The 23,511-nt window shown below is 39.0% G+C and overlaps 1 protein-coding gene and 1 pseudogene across 1 annotated transcript in view; both read left to right on the plus strand.

Moving 5' to 3' along the window:
* DTHD1 (death domain containing 1) overlaps nucleotides 1-23,511 on the plus strand; it is an 86,754-nt gene that overhangs the window by 59,947 nt on the left and 3,296 nt on the right. Inside the window, exon 8 of the mRNA XM_018049361.1 lies at nucleotides 19,689-19,746. Within this exon, the coding sequence (XP_017904850.1) occupies nucleotides 19,689-19,746 (58 nt within the window). The remainder of the gene's footprint in view (nucleotides 1-19,688; nucleotides 19,747-23,511) is intronic.
* LOC102187849 lies at nucleotides 11,734-13,385 on the plus strand (annotated as a pseudogene).

Genomic DNA, 23,511 nt, shown 5'->3' on the forward strand with positions numbered 1-23,511 from the left:
AAGATCTGGTTCATGCATACAACAGAATACTACTCAGGCACAAATATGATGAGATAATGTTCTTTGTAGCTCCATGGATCCAACTGGAGATTATCATATTCAGTGAAATAAGTCAGAAAGAGAAAGATGAATAATATATGTTACCACTTATATGTGGAATCTAAAATATGACACAAATGAACCTATCTTCAAAGCAGAAACAGACTCATGGATGTACAGAAAAGACAAGTGGTTGCCAGGGGAAGAAGTGTTTGGAGGTGGGTTGGAGTGGGAGGTTGGTGTTAGCAGATGTAAGCTATTATATAGAGACTGGATAAATAGCAATGTCCTACCATATAGCACAGGGAACTATATTCAGTATTCTAGGATAAACCATAGTAGAAAAGAATAGAAAAAAAATGTATACCCTGAAGAAGGGAATGGTTAACCACTCCCGTATTTTTGCCTGGAGAATCCCATAGACAGAGGAGCCTGGTGGGCTACAGTCCATGGGGTCACAAAGAGTCAGACACAACTAAGTGACTAACACACACACATATGTATAACTGAATCACTTTGCTGTAGAGCAAAAATTAACATTGTAAATCAACTATATCTCAATTTAAAAAAATAAACTTCAGTCTTCTCATTTGTAAAGTGAGTATAAGAACTACCTCACAAAATTATAGATATACTAGACTCCACCAAGGTTATGTAATATATTTTCAGTTATTAAAGTTATTACTGGTACATGATAAGTAATTAAAATTGTAGCTAATATCATTAACTGGAAGAAATAATATTAATGTTTAACTCAGGGCTTTAATTGGAATTCTTTAAGACAGGGCTTTAGATAGAACTGGATTTCAAGATTAGTTCCATGTTACCTTGGAGAAGTTACATCTGTGAAAGGGGAATAGCAAATTTTCAAACTTGGTTTGGAATGAAATAATATAGTTACACATTTAGCCCAGTTGTTGCCACCAATCCTGCTTGGTATTCTCTGAGCTTCCTGAATCTGTGGTTTGGTGTCTGATATTAATGGGGGAAACTCTCACCCATTATTGTTTCAAATACTTCTGTTTCTTTCTCTTTTCCTGGAATTCCTATTGCACACAGGTTTTTATAGTCATTTCACAGTTCTTAGATGTTCCATTTTTATCTTTTTCCTCTTGATTTTCAGTTTGGGGTTTTCTGTTTAGATATCCTCAAGCTCAAATTCTTTCCACGGCCATGTCCATGTACTAATAATCCTTCTAAAGACATTCTTCATTACTCTTGCAATGTTCTGATCTCTAGCATATCTCTTTGGTTCTTTCTGAGACTTTCCATCTCTCTGCTTACATTGCACATCTGTTCTTTTATGCCGTTCACTTTTACACTGGAGCCTTTAGCATATTAATCATAGTTTTAAAAAATTCCTATCTGATAATTCTCACAGTACTGCTATATCTGACTCTAGTTCTGATGTTGACTTGGTCTCTTCAAACTGCTTTTTGCCATTTAGCCTGTTTTGTAATTGCTTCTCTTGATGGCTGAACATGATGTACTGGTTAAAGGGAACTGCTATAAATAGACCTTTAGTGATGTGGTGGTAAGCATGAGGGAAGGCACGTGTTCTATAGGTCTATGACTTGGTCTCAGTCTTCAGTGAGCCCGTGTCTCCTTCCCGTCCTCCTTTGGTGGGACAGGATGGCTAGAGGGACCTGAAGTTGGCTATTTCCCTCCCCCTAGGTCAGTTACACCCTGATAAAACACCAGCAAATTAAGCTTTGGTTAAATAGTTTCTTCTGAGAGCAGGCCTTCTATAGAACAGAGTGCTCTGGGGTATTTCAAAAGGCTTCCTTTCCCCTCTCCCTACAAGAAGCACAATGGGATTTTTCTCAGATATTCACTGTAAGAATCTGGTTGAGTTCCTAGAGGTGAAATTCACAAAAGTGTGGACAATTGCCCCATGACTGGGTCCTCCTGGAGTCTTCTCCTGAGCTCTTGGACTTGCCCTCACTGTGCCTCCAGCAATTTGTCAGTTATAGTTCAGGTTTCCTTACCCTGGCCCTAGTTCCTGTGGTTGTTTGTGCTGTGGGTTTCTGCTCTGGTTAGTTGTGATTCTCAGTAGCTCCTTGTCAGCCTCTTCAAATTTGACAAAGAGGTTTGCCCCTATGACCTTGTTTCTCTGACAAATTTGAAGACAGTTGGTGATTTTTCAGCTTGTTCTGCTTTTCACTCTTTAGGACAGAATGGCAACTTCTAGCCTCTCACATGCCTAACTGGAAACCGAAAATCCAGCCTAGTTCTTCATGCCTGTAGGTCCTCACTCAGTGCTACTATAAGCTCTTGTTTGACTTGTATTATGTTGGACTCATAACTGAAGCACAGAGATTTTATGCTAACATTAGTATTTTATATCAGATTACTTCTTTGATCAATATTCTATATAATGTATTTATAATATAAAATCTCTAAGAGTTTTATAGGAGTCATACATTATGAAGTTTGAAACTCTACAGTTTATTACTATGATGTAATAAATGAACTCAAGTTAAGCAAATGGCCGCTATTACTTAGTTGAAGAGGCCTCTATGTGAAATAAATAAAGAGTAAAGTAAGCAGTTAAAACTTGCATGTAGCTATGATATCTTAAAGGCTTTTGGCAAAATCCATGCTAAAGATACACAAAAATATACTAATTATATATATTTCCTTGATTTATTAATCATACCATTTCCACTTTTATATCTTTTGACTACAAAATAAATGACCTATTTATCAGAAAAATCTACAATAAGTGTTTGGGGATGGGAGAGGTATGACAGTTAAGGCTGGATGGAGGAGTTGTTGCCACAAGATATTATCATAATTACCTGTGAAAATCTCTCCATGAATAATTGCCTTAAGGTAAATGATAAAAATGCTAATATCAGCATCACAATTTTTTTGTTGGATGTGTAATGCTGCCCTTTAGCTATAATTCTGTGTGGCATCCATGTTAGATGGTACTTAAAGTATTGGAAGGTTTTTAGCATGTTACTTTACACAAAAACTGGTTCTTCAGTAGAGACTCCAAGAACTAGTGTGTTTGTTGCTTGCTCAGTCATGTCTGACTCTTTACAAACCCCGTGGATTGTAGCCAACCAGATTCCTCTGTCCATGGAATTTTCCAGGTAAGAATACTGGAGTGGGTTGCAATTTCCTTCTCTATGGGGCTTCCCAACCACAGCTCTCCTGAATTGCAGGCAGATTCTTTACTGTCTGAGCCACCAGGAAAGCCCCCAAGAAATAGTAGGCATGTGTAAATTAAAGAAGAAAAGTCTATAACTTGTTATTTCTATATCCACCAAATAGCAATAGTAAAATGTTCATGACCCAGATAACCATGATGGTGTGATAACTCACCTAGAGCCAGACATCCTGGAATGTGAAGTCAAGTGGGGCCTTAGGAAGCATCAGTATGAACAAAGCTAGTTAAGGTGATGGAATTCCAGTTGAGCTATTTTTGAAATCCTGAAAGATGATCCTATGAAAGCACTGCACTCAATATGCCAGCAAATTTGGAAAACTCAGCAGTGGCCACAGGACTGGAAAAGGCGAGTTTCCACTCCAATCCCAAAGAAAGGCAATGCCAAAGAATGTTCAAACTACTGCACCACAGTAATGCTCAAAATTCTCCAAGCCAGCGTTCAACAGTACATGAACTATGAACTTCCAGATGTTCAAGCTGTATTTAGATAAAGCAGAGGAACCAGAGATCAAATTGCCACCATCTATTGGATCATCAATGAAACAAGAGGATTCCAGAAAAAAACATCTACTTCTGCTTTACTGACTACACCAAAGCCTTTGACTATGTAAATCACAACCAACTGTAAAATTCTGAAAGAGATGGGAATACCAGACCACCTTACCTGCCTCCTGAGAAATCTGTATGCAGGTCAAGAAGCAACAGTTTAAACTGGATGTGGAACACAGACTGGTTTGAAATTGGGAATGGCATACGTCAAGGCTGTATATTGTCAACCTGCTTATTTAATGTATATGCAGAGTACATAGTGCAAAATGCCAGACTGGATTAAGCAGAAGATGGAATCAAGATTGCCAGGAGAAATATCAATAACCACAGATAAGCAGATGACAACCACCTTTATAGCAAAAAGAAAAGAAGAAATAAAGAACCTCTTGCTGAAAGTGAAAGAGGAGAGTAAAAAAGCTAGGTTAAAACTCAACATTTAAAAAACTAAGATCATGGCATCCAGTCCCATCACTTCATGCAAATAGATGGGGAAACAGTGAGAGACTTTATTTTTGGGGGCTCCAAAATCACTGCAGATGGTGACTGCAGCCAAGAAATTAAAAGATGCTTGCTCCTTGGAAGAAAAGTTATGACTAACCTTGACAGTATATTGAAAAGCAGAGACATTACTTTGCCAACAAAGGTCCATCTAGTCAAAACTATGGTTTTTCCAGTAGTCATGTATGGACGTGAGAATTGGACTATAAAGAAAGCTGAGCACTGAAGAATTGATTCTTTTGAACTGTGGTGCTAGAGAAGACTCTTGAGAGTCCCTTGGACTTCTAGGAGACAAACCAGTCCATCCTAAAGGAAATCAGTCCTGAATAGTAATTGGAAGGACTGATACTGAAACTGAAGCTCCAATACTTTGGCCACCTGATGCAAGGAACTGACTCACTGGAAAAGACCCTGATGCTGGGAATGATTGAAAGCAGGAGGAGAAGGGGACACAGAGAAAATGGTTGGGTGGCATCACTGACTTGATGGACATGAGTTTGAGCAAGCTCCAGGAGTTGGTGATGGACAGGGAAGCCTGGCATGCTGCAGTGTATGGGGTCAGAAAGAGTTGGAAATAACAGAGCAACTGAACTGAACTGAATTATTGTAGGTATCCTTGAAATTAGTAACCACACATGTTATAATTGGGGGCTTCCCAAGTGGCGCTACTGGTAAAGAACCTGCCTGCCAGTGCAGGAGACATAAGAGACATGGGTTCAGTCCTTGGGTCGGGAAGATCCCCTGGAGGAGGGCAGGGCAGCCCACTCCAGTATTCTTGCCTGGAGAGTCCCATAGACAGAGGCGCCTGGCAGGCTACAGTCCATAGGGTTGCAAAGAGTTGCACATGACTGAAGCAACTTAGCACGCAAATAACTGAGTTAGTGTACCAGTCACTTGAAACTAACACAGCACTGTCAATCAAATATAAAGCAAAATTTAATAAACAAAAGAATAGGATATTACTTGAGGTGCAAAAGATGTCATTTTATGTCACTCTTTCCATTTTTCACTTGACAATATGTTTTATTATGATAAGGATTTATAATTTTCCTGACTTCTTTTGTACTTTCAATTTGGTTTTATGGGTTATTGTGGTGAACTTGCAGAAATTTCAGCAACAACTTTGTTTAATTCCCTAATTTTACCCATATTTGTTATTGTAAGATGGAATGGAAGGCACAATGATGAGCTACTGGAGATCAGTGCAGAAATAACTCCAGAAAGAATGAAAGGATGGAGCCAAAGCAAAAACAATACCCAGCTGTGGATGTGACTGGTGATAGAAGCAAGGTCTGATGCTGTAAAGAGCAATATTGCATAGGAACCTGGAATGTCAGGTCCATGAATCAAGGCAAATTTGAAGTGGTCAAACAAGAGATGGCAGAGTGAACATTGACATTCTAGAAATCAGTGAACTAAAATGGACTGGAATGGGTGAAATTAACTCAGATGACCATTATATCTACTACTGAGGGCAGCAATCCCTCAGAAGAAATGGACTAGCCATCATGGTCAACAAAAGAGTCCGAAATGCAGTACTTGGATGCAATCTCAAAAACGAAAGAATGATCTCTGTTCGTTTCCAAGGCAAACCATTCAATATCACAGTAATCCAAGCCTATGCCCCAACCAGTAACACTGAAGCTGAAGTTGAATGGTTCTATGAAGACCCACAAGACCTTTTAGAACTAACACCCAAAAAAGATGTCCTTTTCATTATAGGGGACTGGAATGCAAAAGTAGGAAGTCAAGAAACACCTGGAGTCACAGGCAAATTTGGCTTTGGAATGCGGAATGAAGCAGGGCAAAGACTAATAGAGTTTTGCCAAGAAAATGCACTGGTCATAGCAAACACCCTCTTCCAACAACACAAGAGAAGACTCTACACATGGACATCACCAGATGGTCAACACCAAAATCAGATTGATTATATTCTTTGCAGCCAAAGATGGAGAAGCTCTATACAGTCAACAAAAACAAGACCAAGAGCTGACTGTGGCTCAGATCATGAACTCCTTATTACCAAATTCAGACTCAAATTGAAGAAAGTAGGGAAAACCCCTAGACCATTCAGGTATAACCTAAATCAAATCCCTTATGATTATACAGTGAAAGTGAGAAATAGATTTAAGGGCCTAGATCTAATGAGGTTCGTGACATTGTACAAGAGACAGGGATCAAGATCATCCCCATGGAAAAGAAATGCAGAAAAGCAAAATGGCTGTCTGGGGAGGCCTTACCAAGAGCTATGAAAAGAAGAGAGGTGAAAAGCAAAGGAGAAAAGGACAGATATAAGCATCTGAATGCAGAGTTCCAAAGGATAGCAAGAGATAAGAAAGTCTTCCTCAGCGATCAGTGCAAATAAATGGAGGAAAACAATAGAATGGGATAGATTAGAGATCTCTGCAAGAAAATAAGAGATACCAAGGGAACATTTCATGCATAGATGGGCTTGATAAAGGACAGAAATTATCTGGACCTAACAGAAGCAGAAGATATTAAGAGGTGGCAAGAATATATAGAAGAACTGTACAAAAAAGATCTTCATGACCCAGATAATCATGATGGTGTGATCACTCATCTAGAACCAGACATGCTGGAATGTGAAGTCAAATGGGCCTTAGAAAGCACCACTACGAACAAAGCTAGTGGAGGTGACGGAATTCCACTTGAGCTATTTCAAATCCTGAAAGATGATGCTGTGAAAGTGCTGTACTCAATATGCCAGCAAATTTGGAAAACTCAGCAGTGGCCACAAGACTGGAAAAGGTGAGTTTTCATTCCAATCTCAAATAAAGGCAATGCCAAAGAATGCTCAAACTACCGCACAATTGCACTCATCTCACACACTAGTAAAGTAATGCTCAAAATTCTCCAAGCCAGGCTTCAGCAATACATGAACCATGAACTTCCGGATGGTCAAGCTGGCTTTAGAAAAGGCAGAGGAACCAGAGATCAAATTGCCAACATCCACTGGATCATGGAAAAAGCAAGAGAGTTCCAGAAAAACATTTATTTCTGCTTTACTGACTATGCCAAAGCCTGTGACTGTGTGGATCACAACAAACTGTGGAAAATTCTGAAAGAGCTGGGAATACCAGACCACCTGACCTGCCTCTTGAGAAATCTGAATGCAGGTCAGGAAGCAACAGTTAGAACTGGACATGGAACAACAGACTGGTTCCAAATAGGAAAAGGAGTACGTCAAGGCTGTATATTGTCACCCTGCTTATTTAACTTCTATGCAGAGTATATCATGAGAAACACTGGACTGGAAGAAACACAAAGCTGGGAATCAAGACTGCTGGGAGAAATATCAATAACTTCAGATATGCAGACGACACCACCCTTCTGGCAGAAAGTGAAGAGGAACTAAAAAGCCTCTTGATGAAAGTGAAAGAGGAGAGTGAAAAAGTTAGCTTAAAGCTCAACATTCAGAAAACGAAGATGATGGCATCCGGTCCCATCACTTCATGGGAAATAGATGGATAAACAGTAGAAACAGTGTCAGACTTCATTTTTTGGGGCTCCAGAATCACTGCAAATGGTGACTGCCACCATGTAATTAAAGGACGCTTACTCCTTGGAAGAAAAATTATGACCAATCTAGAGCATATTCAAAAGCAGAGACTTTACTTTGCCGACTAAGGTCCGTCTAGTCAAGGCTATGGTTTCCAGTGGTCATGTATGGATGTGAGAGTTGGACTGTGAAGAAGGCTGAGTGCTGAAGAATTGATGCTTTTGAAGTGTGGTGTTGGAGAAGACTCTTGAGAGTCCCTTGGACTGCAAGGAGATCCAACCAGTCCATTCTGAAGGAGATCAGCCCTGGGATTTCCTTGGAGGGAATGATGCTGAAGCTGAAACTCCAGTACTTTGGCCACCTCATGAGAAGAGTTGAATCACTGGAAAAGACTGTGATGCTGGGAGGGATTGCGGGCAGGAGGAGAAGGGAACGACCGAGGATGAGATGGCTGGATGGCATCACAGACTCAATGGACGTGAGTCTGAGTGAACTCCGAGAGATGGTGATGGACAGGGAGGCCTGGCATGCTGCAATTCATGGGGTTGCAAAGAGTCAGACACGACTGAAGACTGAACTGAACTGTACTAAAACAAATCAGTGTTGAGGCCAGCCTATAATGGCTGTTTCCACTGCTTTATTTTTCACTCTAGTCTTTTTGGTGTATGTTCCCAGATCCCCTGGAAAAGGAAACGGTTACCCACTCTAGTATTCTTGCCTGGAGGATTCCATGGACAAATGAGCCTGGCAGGCTACAGCCCATGGGATCACAGAGTCGGACACAACTGAGTGACTAAACACTTCACTTAACACACTCCTAGCATGAGGTTACCTTACTTAACTATGGCACCATCCTAAGATTCCTCAAAGCACATTATAATAAGGGTGAGCCCTGACCAAGATTGAAACTCTGAGCTTCTTTCTGTCAGAGATTTAATAGTCTGCAGCTGCTGAACCCAAGTGGGCTATGAGAACACAGGGAAAGGGGCTATCTCCAATGCCATTATGTCATGTAACACTTAAGTTGTGTCTCACTATACATAAAGTTATAGGATTTACCTTATTTAGAAATGGATCTTTTAAAATTAATTTTATTGGAGTAGAGTTGCTTTATAATATTGCATTAATTTCCACTGTATAGCAAGATGAACAGCTGTATGTATACATATATCCTCTCTGTTTCAGATTTCCTTCACATTTAGGTCACCACAGGGCACTGAGTATAGAGCCCCCTGTGCTATATGTAGGTTCTCATTAGTTATTTCTTTCCTTTTTTTTTTTTTATTGATTAACATACCAACTTAAAAGCATTCCCAAACCTCTATTTGTGTTAGAACTAAATTTATTTATTTTAATTGGAGGTTAATTACTTTACAATATTGTATTGGTTTTGCCATACATCAACATGAATCTGCCACGGGTGTACACATGTTCTGAATCCTGAACCCCCCTCCCACCTCCCTCCCCATACCATCCCTCTGGGTTCTCCCAGTGCACCAGCCCCAAGCATCCTGTATCCTGCATTGAACCTGGACTGGTGATTCATTTCATATATGATATTATACATGTTTCAATGCCATTCTTCCAAATCATCCTACCCTCTCCCTCTCCCACAGAGTCCAAAAGACTGTTCTATACATCTGTGTCTCTTTGGCTATCTCGCCTACAGGGTTATCATTACCATCTTTCTAAATTCCATATATATGCGTTAGTATACGGTATTGGTGTTTTTCTTTCTGGCTTACTTCACTCTGTATAATCGGCTCCAGTTTCATCCATCTCATCAGAACTGATTCAAATGTATTCTTTTTAATGGCTGAGCAATACTCCATTGTGTATATGTACCACAGCTTTCTTATCCATTCATCTGCTGATGGACATTTAGGTTGCTTCCATGTCCCAGCAATTATAAACAGTGCTGAGATGAGCATTGGGGTACACGTGTCTCTTTCAATTCTGGTTTCCTTGGTGTGTATGCCCAACAGTGGGATTGCTGGTTCAGTTGCTCAGTCGTGTTGGACTCTTTGCAACCCCATGAATTGAGGCAGTTCTATTTCCAGTTTTTTAAGGAATCTCCACACTGTTCTCCATAGTGGCTGTACTAGTTTGCATTCCCACCAAGAGTGTTTATTTCATACATAGTAGAAGTAGTGTATATATGTCAATCCCAGTCCCCCAGTTCGTCCCACTGCCCTTCCTTTTGGTATCTATTTGTGTGGTCACTACGTCAGTGTCTCTGTTTTCGCTTTGCAAATAAGATCATCCGTACCATTTTCTAGATTCCACATACATGTGTTAATATAGGGTATTTGCTTTTCTCTACAAATGGATCTTTGGACAATCATTTATTGTATTGGAATTTGAGAGGTATCAAAATGTTTCTGATACAAAATGAGACTCTAGGTCTATCAAGAATTGTGTGACAAAATTAAGTGACACCGAGCACACACTCTGTGCAAGGAATTCAATGAAAGTATTCCATTTTATTTCATCTAAAGTATGTTACACATTGTATTTCATTTAAAGTTCACTACACATCTAGGAAGGAGACAAGATGATGATAGAAATTTTAAAGTTTAGGGAACCAAGGCATGAATTGACTCAGGAGTCAACAATTGACAGAATGAGGTTTAGACTCAGTCTTACCCAAGAGCCCTCATGCTCAAGCAGCCTCGTATTAAGGAAAGCATATGTTTTGGAGTTCATCAGAGTGGTATTGAGGCCACAGTTCCCTCACTCTGAAGTCTCGGCCACAAGACCTCACTACTTTTAAGTCTTGATAGTCTCTTTCATCCAAGAGGAAAAGAGTAAGAGCTCTCATCTTCCTCACAGCATTTTGGGAAAAGTCAGATGAGATAACCCAGAAGAACACACTTTGTAAATAACTCTGAAGCAGGCTCAATTTTGAGAGTTTCAGACAAGCCTGATAAATAAGTGCTGAGATTCATCCAACTCATAAGATTATTTGCATAGAAGCTGAAGTGATTCCTGGAGTAAGAAATTAAACTGTATTCACTGCTGAGTCTGAAATAACTGAATATGAGATATGACTTGACAGAGTTCTATTTGCAGAGGACTCAGAGTGTGTTTGCCCTCCCCTACACACATTTTTATATTTATTAGAATATAAATAGTTTTTTATTAAAGACATCTAAATATATACCAAATGTTCTATGTTAAATGTGTCACATATTAAAATACATTTAAAGCATACAGGCCATCAGATGTTGAGAACAGAGTACTATAATTATTAATGAAATCTGAGTCTCAGTTCAGCTCCTTGTCCTAAGGGGAATGATTATAATTTAAAAACAGAAGATATATTTAATTGAGCCCTGTGACACAACAGGGCAAAGTTCATATTACCGTAATGTCATGTAACCCAAGGGGTAGGGAGACACTTACTTCATTCTGTCACATTTCACCACACAATTTACACACCAGGAGAGATCAGAGTGGTCACTGATGGAGAACTGCTTTGCTCAGGAGAAAAGTAGGAAAGACGATGGGCTTCATGCGGAGCAGGTTAGAATGCTGTCACTGCTGAAGGACCCAGCAGAATGGTAGTGGGGCTGCAACAGACAAACCCATGGTAACCCCTGATACAGAATAACTGCACCTACGCGAAACCTCGGGAGCAAAAGTGTGGTTTGGGTAGAACACTCAGGGCACTACCTGGGAGGGCATCTACGTGAAACCTCGGGAGCGAAAGTGTGGTATGGGTAGAACACTCAGGGCACTACCTGGGAGGACACATGATAGACTCCACGATATACACAGGAAGGGAAACTGCTGTGCCCGCAAAAAGAGCTTTGATGCTTGTGTCACCTGGCTGACCATTGTGCTGAAGCTGGGGGAACATGTGGATACCAACAGAGTAAAGCCCATAAGACTGCCAGAAACACCTGGATGGGACTTTGCCTGAGTTGGGGTTTCTATGTGAGGAGGTATGCGCCAGAGTGAAGTCATCTGTGCAACTCCTATGAAGCAATTTTTGAGTGAGAAATTAATTTTATTACTGTACCTCTATAGCATCGGTTGTGTAAGAAGCAATCAGAATCTCACTTTGGCCCTGACGTGATATTAGATATCTCCATTATTTCTTGGATAAAGATATGTGTTTCATTCTTCCATGCATTGCTGGGATACATTTGGAATGCTAGTTGATAACTGATGCTAAGTCCAACTCAATGGTGCTTTTCTAACTGGAGCCACCATACTTCGGAATAAGAACAATCTGTATTACAAATGTGGCCTTATCTGAGACCAATTCAAAGTATGAATTTAATTTTTGTCTTTTTCTCAAGATTCATTTTCATGAATGCTATGGTTTGAGAACACTGCCTTATTTTCTCAGTGAGTAGAAGATAAAGCCCCTTGCTGAGAGTGTCGGGCAAGGGTGAGGTAGAAGTCTTGCAAAGAGTGGTAAATGTGTGTGATAGTTTCTGTAAGCAATGGTGGAAGAGGTCTTCAGGGACATATAAAAATATTGCTGAGCAGTCCCAGTCCCCAGCTGAAACAACAGACTTTAAATTTGTGGTGATAACAGTCTTCATAATTGTCCACAGAGAATCCCGAGAGCTATGAAGAATTGAGGCTTGAGGGTATGGTGTAGTAACCCTGTGGTAAATAGAAGCACTGATATAAAAGAAAACACAGAAAATGATACAATAGGATCTACTGATGTACAACTGTAAAGAAATTTAACAATGGTTAAAGAAGACAGCTTAAGTGATACAAGTAAACTTTAAGACTTCATGAAGTGGACGGTCTCCTTTCAAGGAACTAAAAAATGGGGCAAAAGGTTAAAAAAAAATTATAAGATAAAGAAAAAGAGCAAGGATGAGACAAACAGAAAATATCTAACTGGCTGGGGCCACAAAGTCACCCCTGATGGGCATGAGAAGGCCTGGACTGGGCTTGGCCTTTATGGACTGGCTGACAGGATACACTGTATGTCTGGTCAAGCAGAACATTTATGAGGACATGAATGTTTTCTAAGTTTTGCTTTGCTGATGTGGCATCCTGGGAAGGAGTGCAGATTCTTCTTGGGCCTAGAGATTTATTTCAACAGAAGCACGGTCCTGTAGGGAAAGAGATCATGACACTGAGAGCTCCGGTTGGCCTCTGGGGTCTCCATGTTTCACGGCTTCTGTGCTCACATGCATTCTGTGGTTCTGAAGTAGCAGGGGAAATATAGCTCTTGGGTATCGTGGAACTAGAGGAACCAGAGAAAGTGGAAGTGTTGCAGCCTGAGGAACATTTCAAGCAGTTTCTGTTTCCAGTCATCAGTGAGGGCAGGAGGCTATTGTGCCTTGCACTGGCGTGCACAGGAGAGCATATGGACATAATAGGATCAGGTTGTATGAAACAGACAATAAATTCTTCCAATAAAAGCACAGGTGGAAAGCCTTGGGAAAAGCACTCTGAATTATCTTCAGAATCCAATCGATGGAGTCAAGGGCAGAGTGACCAAAAGGTGCAAGAAGGAGGAGAAAGCAAAGGAGATTGCAAAGATGACAGAGACAGATGTTGGCTGACCTAGTCAGGCAGGTAAAGAAAAGCAATTGTTCTGAAGGAAGGTCAGCCATTTATGTCTAATGGATTCTGCTCAAGCAGCGGAGATTGGCTGAGACCCTAAAGAAGCTGAAATAATAGAATCTTTTGTTTCCTCATTTTCTCTCTGTCTACACACTGTCCTTGCTTACCCTAATGTCCTGCTATAGTCTGTGGTTAATGACCTTAATATGAGTTGTAACTAACTGTTAAATAATTTTGTTTGAGGAAGTAACTTTTGTTTGGAAAATGCCCTCACATATGAGAATTAGTGATAAAGACTCTTGCAGGAGTAAGAGAAGCTAGCTACATTTGTTTCTGGCTTTCAGTTATTTCTAAATCTTGAGGTGCTTTGCGATGGCACCCCACTCCAGTACTCTTGCCTGGAAAATCCCATGGACAGAAGAGCCTGGTAGGCTGCAGGCTCCATGGGGTCGCGAAGAGTCGGACATGACTGAGCGACTTCCCTTTCATTTTTCACTTTCATGCATTGGAGAAGGAAATGGCAACCCACTCCAGTGTTCTTGCCTGGAGAATTCCAGGGACAGCGGAGCCTGGTGGGCTGCCGTCTATGGGGTCGCACAGAGTCGGGCATGACTGAAGTGACTTAGCAGCAGAGGTGCTTTGCTCTTTCTTGTGTGACCAGATAGCTCTGGGTAATATTGAGTCTGTGCTGTGCTGTGTGGCTCGTGAGACTCAGAGCTGGAGTTCTGTAGTTCTGGAGGTGTCTGCCAAAGGAGCTGTGCTATTTTTGGAAGATGATTTCATACAGCAACTGCTAAAGAAGCTGTACAGGGGACCAGACTCTTACAGGGAGTGTGAATATGGTTGACTTGGCTAAGACTGATGAATCAGAACAAGGGGTAGAGGATGGTATTGTCTGTATTTTGGGACTTTAATTTCTGTGTAACACCTAAGAAGAAGATACGTATTTTGCTGAGAATTTAAATTTTGTGCGGCACACTATCTGATGTAATCAGTCTCATCAATTTGTTTTGATAGCTTAACTCAGCTTTTTTGACATGAAAGTTTCCATGTCAAAAGATGGAGAAGTCCTTGTCAAGATCTCAATAGGAGATGAGCTCTTGGTATTCTGTTCAAGTTGATATTATACCTTGATGCATTTCAGGGGATTCTGGATGAAAAATAAAAGAGGTATTTGCAAAGGCCCTTGAGAGGCTAGGGAAGGAAAGTGAAGACCAGGGCAATGGGCCCTAACCTGGACAGGGAACAGGTATCTTCAATGTTCCATAAATCACCCAACAATAAGTTCATTTGAGTAGCACACCTGACAATTATTTGGAGTCAAAACTTTACCATGAGGGAAAATATTATTACGGTAATAAAAATAATTATTTTATTGAAAATACAAGGATACAAAAATTACTGAAAGTCTAACTGGGGAGGGAAAACAAACATATGCAAATAATGGTATATGAGTGGCATTGATGACAGCAGAAGACATGAAGAGGTAAATTGAGTAACAGTACATAAATCCTCAGATAAGAAACCAGGAACCAGAGGAGCGGATAAAAGCAGTGGAAATGATCAGCGGTCTTGGAAACACGGTAGGATATGAAAGAAGAGATCATTCAAGTCAAGAGAAAGTATCACAGAAGTTAAATAGTTCTTACCACCCTATGTGTACATGTCAATACCATGTAAAGCATTAATATAGGAACAATTAATACTTTAATATTAATATTAAAGAAGAATTAATATAGGAACAAGGTACTTTATTGGCCCTCAAAGAGATGATAGTCTAATAAGCAGAGCCCAGACTGATCATGGGAAAAGATACTGATCATGGGAAAAGATACTGATCATGGGAAAAGATACTGATCATGAAAAGATACAATGAAGGGAAACTTTTAGGTGCATCACTAAAAATAATGTCAGATAAAATAAAGGATGTGCTCAAATTAATATTTTTGTTGTTGCGCATAAAAGACCAAGTTGGTATAAACTCAACTAAAAATGTTTCTTAAGTTTAAAAAATTCAGTAACAGGGTTGTATTTAAGGAACATGGAAACAATAGTAATTGAAGGAGTCTTCAAAGCGTTGGCCTGTAAGACTTAAGACACAATACCCCTTCCAGGTGTAAGTGACTGTTTTTAGTTCCAATCTTTTAAAAACACTTCCAAGTCAATGAGAGCTGTGTTGTAACAAGACATACTTGTATATATTTGAATTATTTATACTCTTATACTGATGGAGTATAGTGAAGAAGAAACTGCCCCATAAACCCCACTACATCCTTCTACAAGGTATATGCGTAAAACTGAAAACTTGAGAGTCAGGTTTAGATTTGCTAGTCAGCCTTCCTGAGAAGTAACATGTTGAAAGTGTCATTTTAGAAACTTTATTTATCAAAATAAAGGCTACAATATTAGCATAAGAGCAGGTTACCTGATAGGAATAACAAAATTTCCTCTAGCAAATAGTAGACCCTTTAGGGGATGCAACAGAATAGCATTTGTTGATGCTAAGAAGAGAAGAGAGATAAGTAGGGAAAAATCAGAGTCAATCCTACCAGTGAAGGCATCTAGGTAACCCTGTGTAGACACAGAATCTGCGGGGACGGACACTGTAGGACAAGCATTGGCTTCCCTGCTTGGCTTGGAGCTGACCCTGAGCACCAGTGAGATTTTAAAGGTGGTATGCAAGGCAAAAATAGTGCACAGAAGAAAAAAAAAAGGAATGAAAAGGAAAAAGAAAGAAAGAGGGAGGGAAGGAATAAGAAGGGTGTTTGAAAATCCCTGAATGATGAGAATATATGGGAGACCAGCATAGTGCCTGGAAGTATAAAAGACCCAAGATTTCCCCATGCATCCACAATTCACTGCTTCTGCAATTGGGTTCCAGATAAAGAACATGGCTTGAATTTTCACATATGTCAAAAAATACATATACTTGAACACCAGGATCACTTTCAGTGTATCAAGGTGCTACGAGCCATCTGTGAAGAAAGAATGACTGGAAGGGTGGGTGGTAAATTGTTTACATACAATAAAGAAAAAATACAATGTGTACCTCTTGTCCTTGACTCAGTCTAGGTCATATGTCCATTGGTGGGAATGACAGAATCTGCTGCATGATTTAAACTGGCATTTCTCATTTTTTTTTGGAGAGGATTAAGTGCAAAGTTAATGCCTCAAAAATCTGTGCACTTCTTTTGAAATACTACAGTATCAATATTCTTGGATTTATATTGTTCTTATGTTGATTCTTAATCTCCTCCCATTAAAACTTCTTACTGTAAGGTTTTTTTTTTTAATTTTAGGTGTACAGCATTAGAATTCAATATGTGTATACATTACACAGTGATCACCACTACAAGTCTAGTTACCCTCCGTCTTTGTACAGTTCACCTCCATCACCCATTTCACTAACCCCTCCAGCCCCCTTCTCCTCTGGAAACCACAATTCTGATACCTGTATCTGAGTTTGCTTTGGATTTGTTTTATTTATTCCTTTGGATTTTTCTTTTGAGATTGGACATATGAATGAAATCATATGGTATTTGTCTTTCTCCATCTGATTTATTTCACTTAGCATAATACCATTGAAGTTCATCCAAGTTGTCACAAGTGGGAGAATTTCATTCTTTTTTATGGCTGAGTAGTATTTCACTGTATTCTTGGGTTTCCCTGATGGCTTGGATGGTAAAGAATCTGCCTGCAATATGGGAGACCTAGGTTTGATCCTTGGGTTGGGAAGATCCCCTGGAGGAGGGCATGGGAACCCACTCCAGTATTCTTGCCTGGAGAATCCCCATGGACAGAGAGCCTGGTGGGCTACCATCCAAGAAGTCTCAAAAAGTCAGACACAACTAAGTGGCTAAGCACATAGCACAGTATTTCACTGTATATATTTGTGCATGCTAAGCCACTCAGTCATGTTCAACTTTTTGTGACCCCATGGACTGTAGCCCACCAGCCTCTTCTATTCATAGGGATTCTCCAGGCAAGAACACTGGAGTGGGTTGTTGTGCCCTCCTCCAGGGGATATTAGTGACTCAGAGATCGAAACTGTTGTCTCTTACCTCTCCTGAACTGGCAAGCAGGTTATTTACCACTAGAGCCACCTGGGAAGCCTCGGGTATATATATATATATATATAAAATGTATCTTCTTTATCCATTCACCTATTGATGGACACTTAGATTTTTTCCATATCTGACAACTGTAATATATTGCAATAAACATAAACATAAGGGTGCATCTATCTTTTCAACTTAGGGCTTTTATATTATTAAGATAAATACCAAGAAGTGGAAATATGGTAGTTCTATTCTTAATTTTTGAAGAACGTCCATACTGTTTTCCATAGTGGCTGCACCAATCTGCAGCCCCACAACAATGAGTGTTTTCTTTTTTCCTGTCCTCTCTAACATTTGTTATTTTTTCTCTTTTCAATAATAGCCATTCTGCAAATACTATCTCATTATAATTTTGATTGACATTTCCCTAATAATTAGTAGTGTTGAACATCTTTCTATGCCTGTTAGCCATCTCTATGTCTTCTTTGCAAAGTGTCTGTTCAGATTCCCTGTCCATTTTTAAATTATTTGTTATTGAGTTATGTGAGTTTTTAAAATGTATTTTAGATATTAATCCCATAGATAAATGATATCTTTTCCCATTCAGTAGGCTGCTATTTCATTTTGATAACAGTTTGCCTTAACTCCTCAGAAGTTTTTTTTTTTAATTTATGTAGTCCAATTTGCTTATTTTTACTTTTCCTTTGCCTTTGGAGTGAGATCCACAATGTTACTGCCTATATTTTTGTCTAGGATTTTATGATTTCAGATCTTACATTGACCTTTAATCTATTTTTAGATCTGGAGCTTCCTATGCCACCATTTTGCTTATAAGCCTTAATGGGTGTTTTATATACATGTCTATGTAGTATATATGACAAGAATACCTACAAAGTATTATATTCAGATTTAATAAATTAGTGCTTTTAATGAAGCAGTTTATAATGCATTAATATAGAGTTCTACATCATTCTTATATCACTGCTATGAGAAGACTTTTTAAAAAATCAGTTTTATTTTGAAATAATTATAGATTTACAGGAAGTTGCTAAATATAGTACAGAGAGGTGCTAGATATTCTCACCCAGTTTTCCTCAGTGGTTACACCTTAACATAACTATAGCAAAATATCAAAGCCAGGAAGTTGACATCAATAAAACATGGGTATATAGTACTGTTACTCTTTTATCAGATGTGTAGATTTGTGTAACCACCGCATTCAAGATATACAGTTGTTCTAGCATTACAAAGACCTACCTTGTGCTACCTTTTTATAATCTTCTACCAGCATCCTAACCCCTGGAAATCACCCATCTGTTCTATATCTTTGTAATTCTATAAGTTCAACAGTGTGATATAAATGGAATCAGAATATATGACCTTTTGAGACTGAGATTTTTCACTCAGCACAATACTCTGAAGTTCATGCAAGGTGTTGCATTTATCAGTGACTGATCCTCTTTATTATTTAATTGTATCCCACCTTGTGGACGTTCAATAGTGTTTTTAGCCATTCACCTATTGCAAAAAATTTTAGTCATTTCCAGTTTTTAGCTATTACAAATAAAGTTGCTATGAATATCTGTGTATAGGTTTCTGAGGTGTGTGTGTGCTTTTATTAAATCATATTTCAGAGCTGAGGATGAAAATAAACTGTCCAGAGCACTGACCAGGTTTTCAAACTTCTATATTTTTACTTACTCTCCTGTGCTATTTTTCCTGATTCTATAGTAACTGAGAACAAACCATTCTGTGGACAGCGTAGAAAAGTAATGATTATATATTTGATTTATTCTTGACAAAATGTTGATTTCAGAATAATATTGGCTTAAAGACTTGACTGTTTTTAGCATTATGTCTGCACATTGATTCACTAAAACTAATGTTTGAGTACCCACCAGGTACCAGGCCTGGTGCTGAGTGTTGAGCAAGGTGCCTGGGCCACAGTGGCTTTTATTAAATATTATGTTTGTATCATAGAGGTAGCTTGCTCTTTGTTAGCTGTATTAACAGTTTTAAATTTTAGTTTAGAAAGTGTTTATTCAGAGTTAATTAAACTGCTATAATAATATTTATATGCATATTCCTGATTTATATTTTCTGAAAGATTTGTGTTAATATATGTTGCCTTATCTTGGGAAAGCAATTGCTGAGCATGCAGACACAAATACACAATGTAATTTTGCAAGGCATGCAATTCAGGACTTTTCCCAAACAGGGGTGAAGTTCAGAAGGACTTTTATGTGTATCTTGTTCATAAATTAATGATTTCTTCTGCTTATTCTGTGTCCCTTTCTCTCCAAAGCATGAAAAATTAATCAACCGTCCACAGAGTACCAAAAGAATTTCTACAGATCCACTCGGTAAGGAATATTTGCTGTGTCCTCATTATGATGGTGCTCTTTTCTTCTTATATTTTATATTTTATGTGAATCTTAGAAAAAACAGAGAACTTTGCTATTAACAATAGTTTGCTAAATAATCATTTCTTATCAGCCAAATAAATAAGTTTTCCTTTATAAGTCATGCACATACGAACAAAATTCCTACATGGAGATGTAGTCACACTTTTATGAAAGTCTATAAGAAATATAAACTTTACTAAGTACTGTTTAACTAAGGGAACTAGTAATTGCTTTATTTGGTAAACAAACTACTATGGTTTGTTCTGAAATGTTGACTATTAGGTTTTGAATCTTAAAATAGATTTTAAATAGAGGTATATATAGAGGTATGAAACCACAAGAGAAATATAAAATTTGATTGTGGTTATGGTTAATCCAGCTATATAACAATGACACATATTTCAGAATTTGACACATATTTCAGAATTTGACACTTTTATTCTTTTTTAGTCTCTGAATGATTCATTTTGTGATGCTAATAATTACTATTGTGACAGTTTATAGGTCTTCAAAAGATACCATTGAGTGCGTCTTGACTATTGTGTCAGTCTCCCAACTGATGGCATAACATTTCGTTCAGGGGTTTTCTTTGTGGAGGTGTATAAACACTTCACAAGCTTTGCTGAATTAAATTAGAAGTAAGTAGGATGGGCATAAACCTTAGCATTATACACTCTCTCAGAGGCAATAAAACTGATATTTTCAGTGAGAGCAGGAGATAGAGCAAGAAGAAAACACGAAAGCCCAAACCCCAAAACCAAACAAAAAATCCCCACTAAAACAACAATAGTAGTAGATGAAAACCCAGCGGGTTGATAATGTTGACTTTGAAGAACTTGGTGTTCAAATAAAAGCTCTCCCACTCCCGCTGGTAACAACCACCAGAGAGGACAAGGGTATAGTGATCTTTCTTACGTGTACCAGGGAGTCCTAAATTGTTATACAATGTGGTCTTGCATGGCCAATGCGATCTGACTGCTGCAGGATGATGGTAGCAGGATAAAATTATAAACAGATTTAAATGCTAAGTTGAGAAGTTTAGACAATGAAGGAGGCCCCAAGAGATGTATTAACAAGGAATGAACAAGATCAGATTAGACTTTGAAAACTTCTTGTTGTTAGTTGTGTAGGAGACGAAAGTCAGCCTACACTGATAGCAGGGGTATGAGTTATAACCCTGGTTCTTGTAGTTTTCCAGAAAAAAGAGGTAGGGCATGATTGAATCCATAAGACTATAAAGGGGGAGAAACATCTGAGGTATGATTACAGTTAGAGCCAATAAAACTTGAGTATAGGTGATAAGATACAATAGGCTTTGAGAAACAGATAATCTTATGTGTGTTAGTATACTAAGCTGAGTGGTCCCATTTACTGAAATAGTGAATAGAGTAAAGGATCAGGTGGAGGGAGGGAAAAACTAAAGTTGATTTCAATTTTAGTAATGTGGAATTTAAATTTGCTGTACTATAAACTGGTAAAGATAACCAGGAGATGAATATTGCAGATGAGTGTGGGTTTGGTTTCAAACCATCACAATAAAGCAAATATCATGATAAAATCACATGAATTTTGGGGTTTCCTAGTACATTTAAAAGTTACATTTACATTATACTGTAGTCTAAGTGTGCAATAGAATTATGTCTAAAAACTAATGTACGTATGTTAAAAATATTTCACTGCTAAAAAAATGCTGACCGTTTCCTGAGCCTTCAGTGAGTCGTAATCTTTTTACAATAGTAACATCAATGATCACGGATCACAGATCACCATACCAAATAAAATAATGAAAAAGTTTGAAAAAACTGTGAGAAGGACCAAAATGTGACGCAGAGACACAAAGTGAGCAAAGATGTTGGAAAAATGGCACTCACAGATTTGCTTGACCCAGAGTCGCCGCAAATCTTCAATTTGCGAACAACAACAACAAACACTGCAGTATCCATGAAGGGCAATAAAGCAAGAAAACAAGGTGTGCCTGTACCGGGATTTAGGAAACCAGAGTTAAGGATGACGATGCACTAGACCTGGGATATTTCACATCTCCCCGAGGAGATGGTTACGGCAGATGGTGAATTTCAAGGGGAGGGGCAGAAATAGAAGGGGCCTGAGCTAGGAAGCAGCAATTCAGCACAATTAGGAGGAAGAAAGTCAGCACTGAGGGAAGAGAGAGAAAACAGGAACACCAGGGCAGGCCATGGAACCCAAGAGAAGGAGTAAAATGCTCTGTGGAAGCTGGAGAAGATGCAGAATCATTTGCTATAAGTAGTATCTAGGAGGGCTTTAGAAAGATTGGAAAGAAAAGCTTAAACAGAGTTTTAAAAGAGGATATCGATATGCTGTGATAAACTATATGGAAAAGACTATGAAAAATAATGTATATATATCTGAGTCACTTTGCTGCACAGTAGAAATTAACACACCATATAAATCAACTATACTTAAATAACATAATTTTTTTTAAAAGAGGCTATATAACCCCAAAGCAAGGGCCTAGGAAAGAGTTAATATTGATGGATTTAAGGCATCAAATTTACGTTAGGCACAAAAAGGTTTTATGGAATAGGAAGCAGAGAGCGAGCCTGGGAGCTAGAAACAGTAGGAGAAACAAGGAAAGGAAAGCCTGATACTACTTGTGGGAAGCCTGGGAAGAGCCTGATGGAAGAGTGGTTAAGGAAATGGTGTGAAGGGAAATTATTTGATGAAAAACACTGTGGGGATGGCACCCGTCAAGCACGGTGGAGTGAGATTCTATAAGAAAGTGACTTTGAAATGAACGTGAGATTATGAGAACTCAGGTCAAATGGCCTTGGGGAAAGTTAGGAGGAAGAGCCGCTGGCTAAGTGAAACACAGTAAGAGTGAGACTGAGACTTGATCGACACTCCTGTGGAAAATTTCAAATTGAACTCGGGAAACAGAATTTTTAATGAATTTGTAAGCTGCTGAAGACTTAAAATGTGTGCAGAACATAGAACTTGAGGATCACATTCTGTTTCTTTTATAACCTGGGATATCCCAGTAGTTGATTGCCATGTAAGTAAGACAGAATTGATGGCTGACAAATTGAGAACATCGAAAGCTAAAGAGGACAGCAGATTTTAAGGAGGATGCAAGCCCATCATTGACATATAGAGCTGACTGTTACGGGTAGTATGCGTTTAGAGGCAGACATGATGGAACGGTGTGGGCGTCAAAGGACTTGCTGTAATGGGGCAAGAAGCATATTAAGCAGGAGCAAAGGAGTAAAAGCTGTGGAGGTTTAGGGGCAGTGGTTAGCAATAATACTGAGCAGGTGAAGCCAAGGAGACAGAAAAATTCTGGCTGGTGATGAAATGTAAGGATTGGCCATGAAAGTCAGTTTCTGAGTCATCACACAGGTCAGTGATGTTGACGAGATTTAGAAATGAGGAGGTCAGAGGTGCAAATAGTTATCAACAGGATTGCTGATGACAGGGCCTGCCAACGGCAAGAGACAGATGATGCTGTCAGGGAGAAGAAGGCCTACCCATGTAGCATGGGCATTAAAATGAATATATTGCAGGAAGGAAGCGGAATGTTGGTATGAAAGTGACAGTGGAGAGGACGGATGTGTTGGCTCCATTTCCTGAGTAGCTTTCACAGAAAAGTGGTATGATTTATCATGTAAAAGCAGGTGCAATCTATGTGAGGAGGTGGATAGAATACAGTAAAAGGTGGCAGACAGAGAGCTCTTTTCTGACACCAAA

The sequence above is a fragment of the Capra hircus genome, chromosome 6, assembly GCF_001704415.2.
Source record: "Capra hircus breed San Clemente chromosome 6, ASM170441v1, whole genome shotgun sequence".
Classification (NCBI taxonomy): Eukaryota; Metazoa; Chordata; class Mammalia; order Artiodactyla; family Bovidae; genus Capra; species Capra hircus.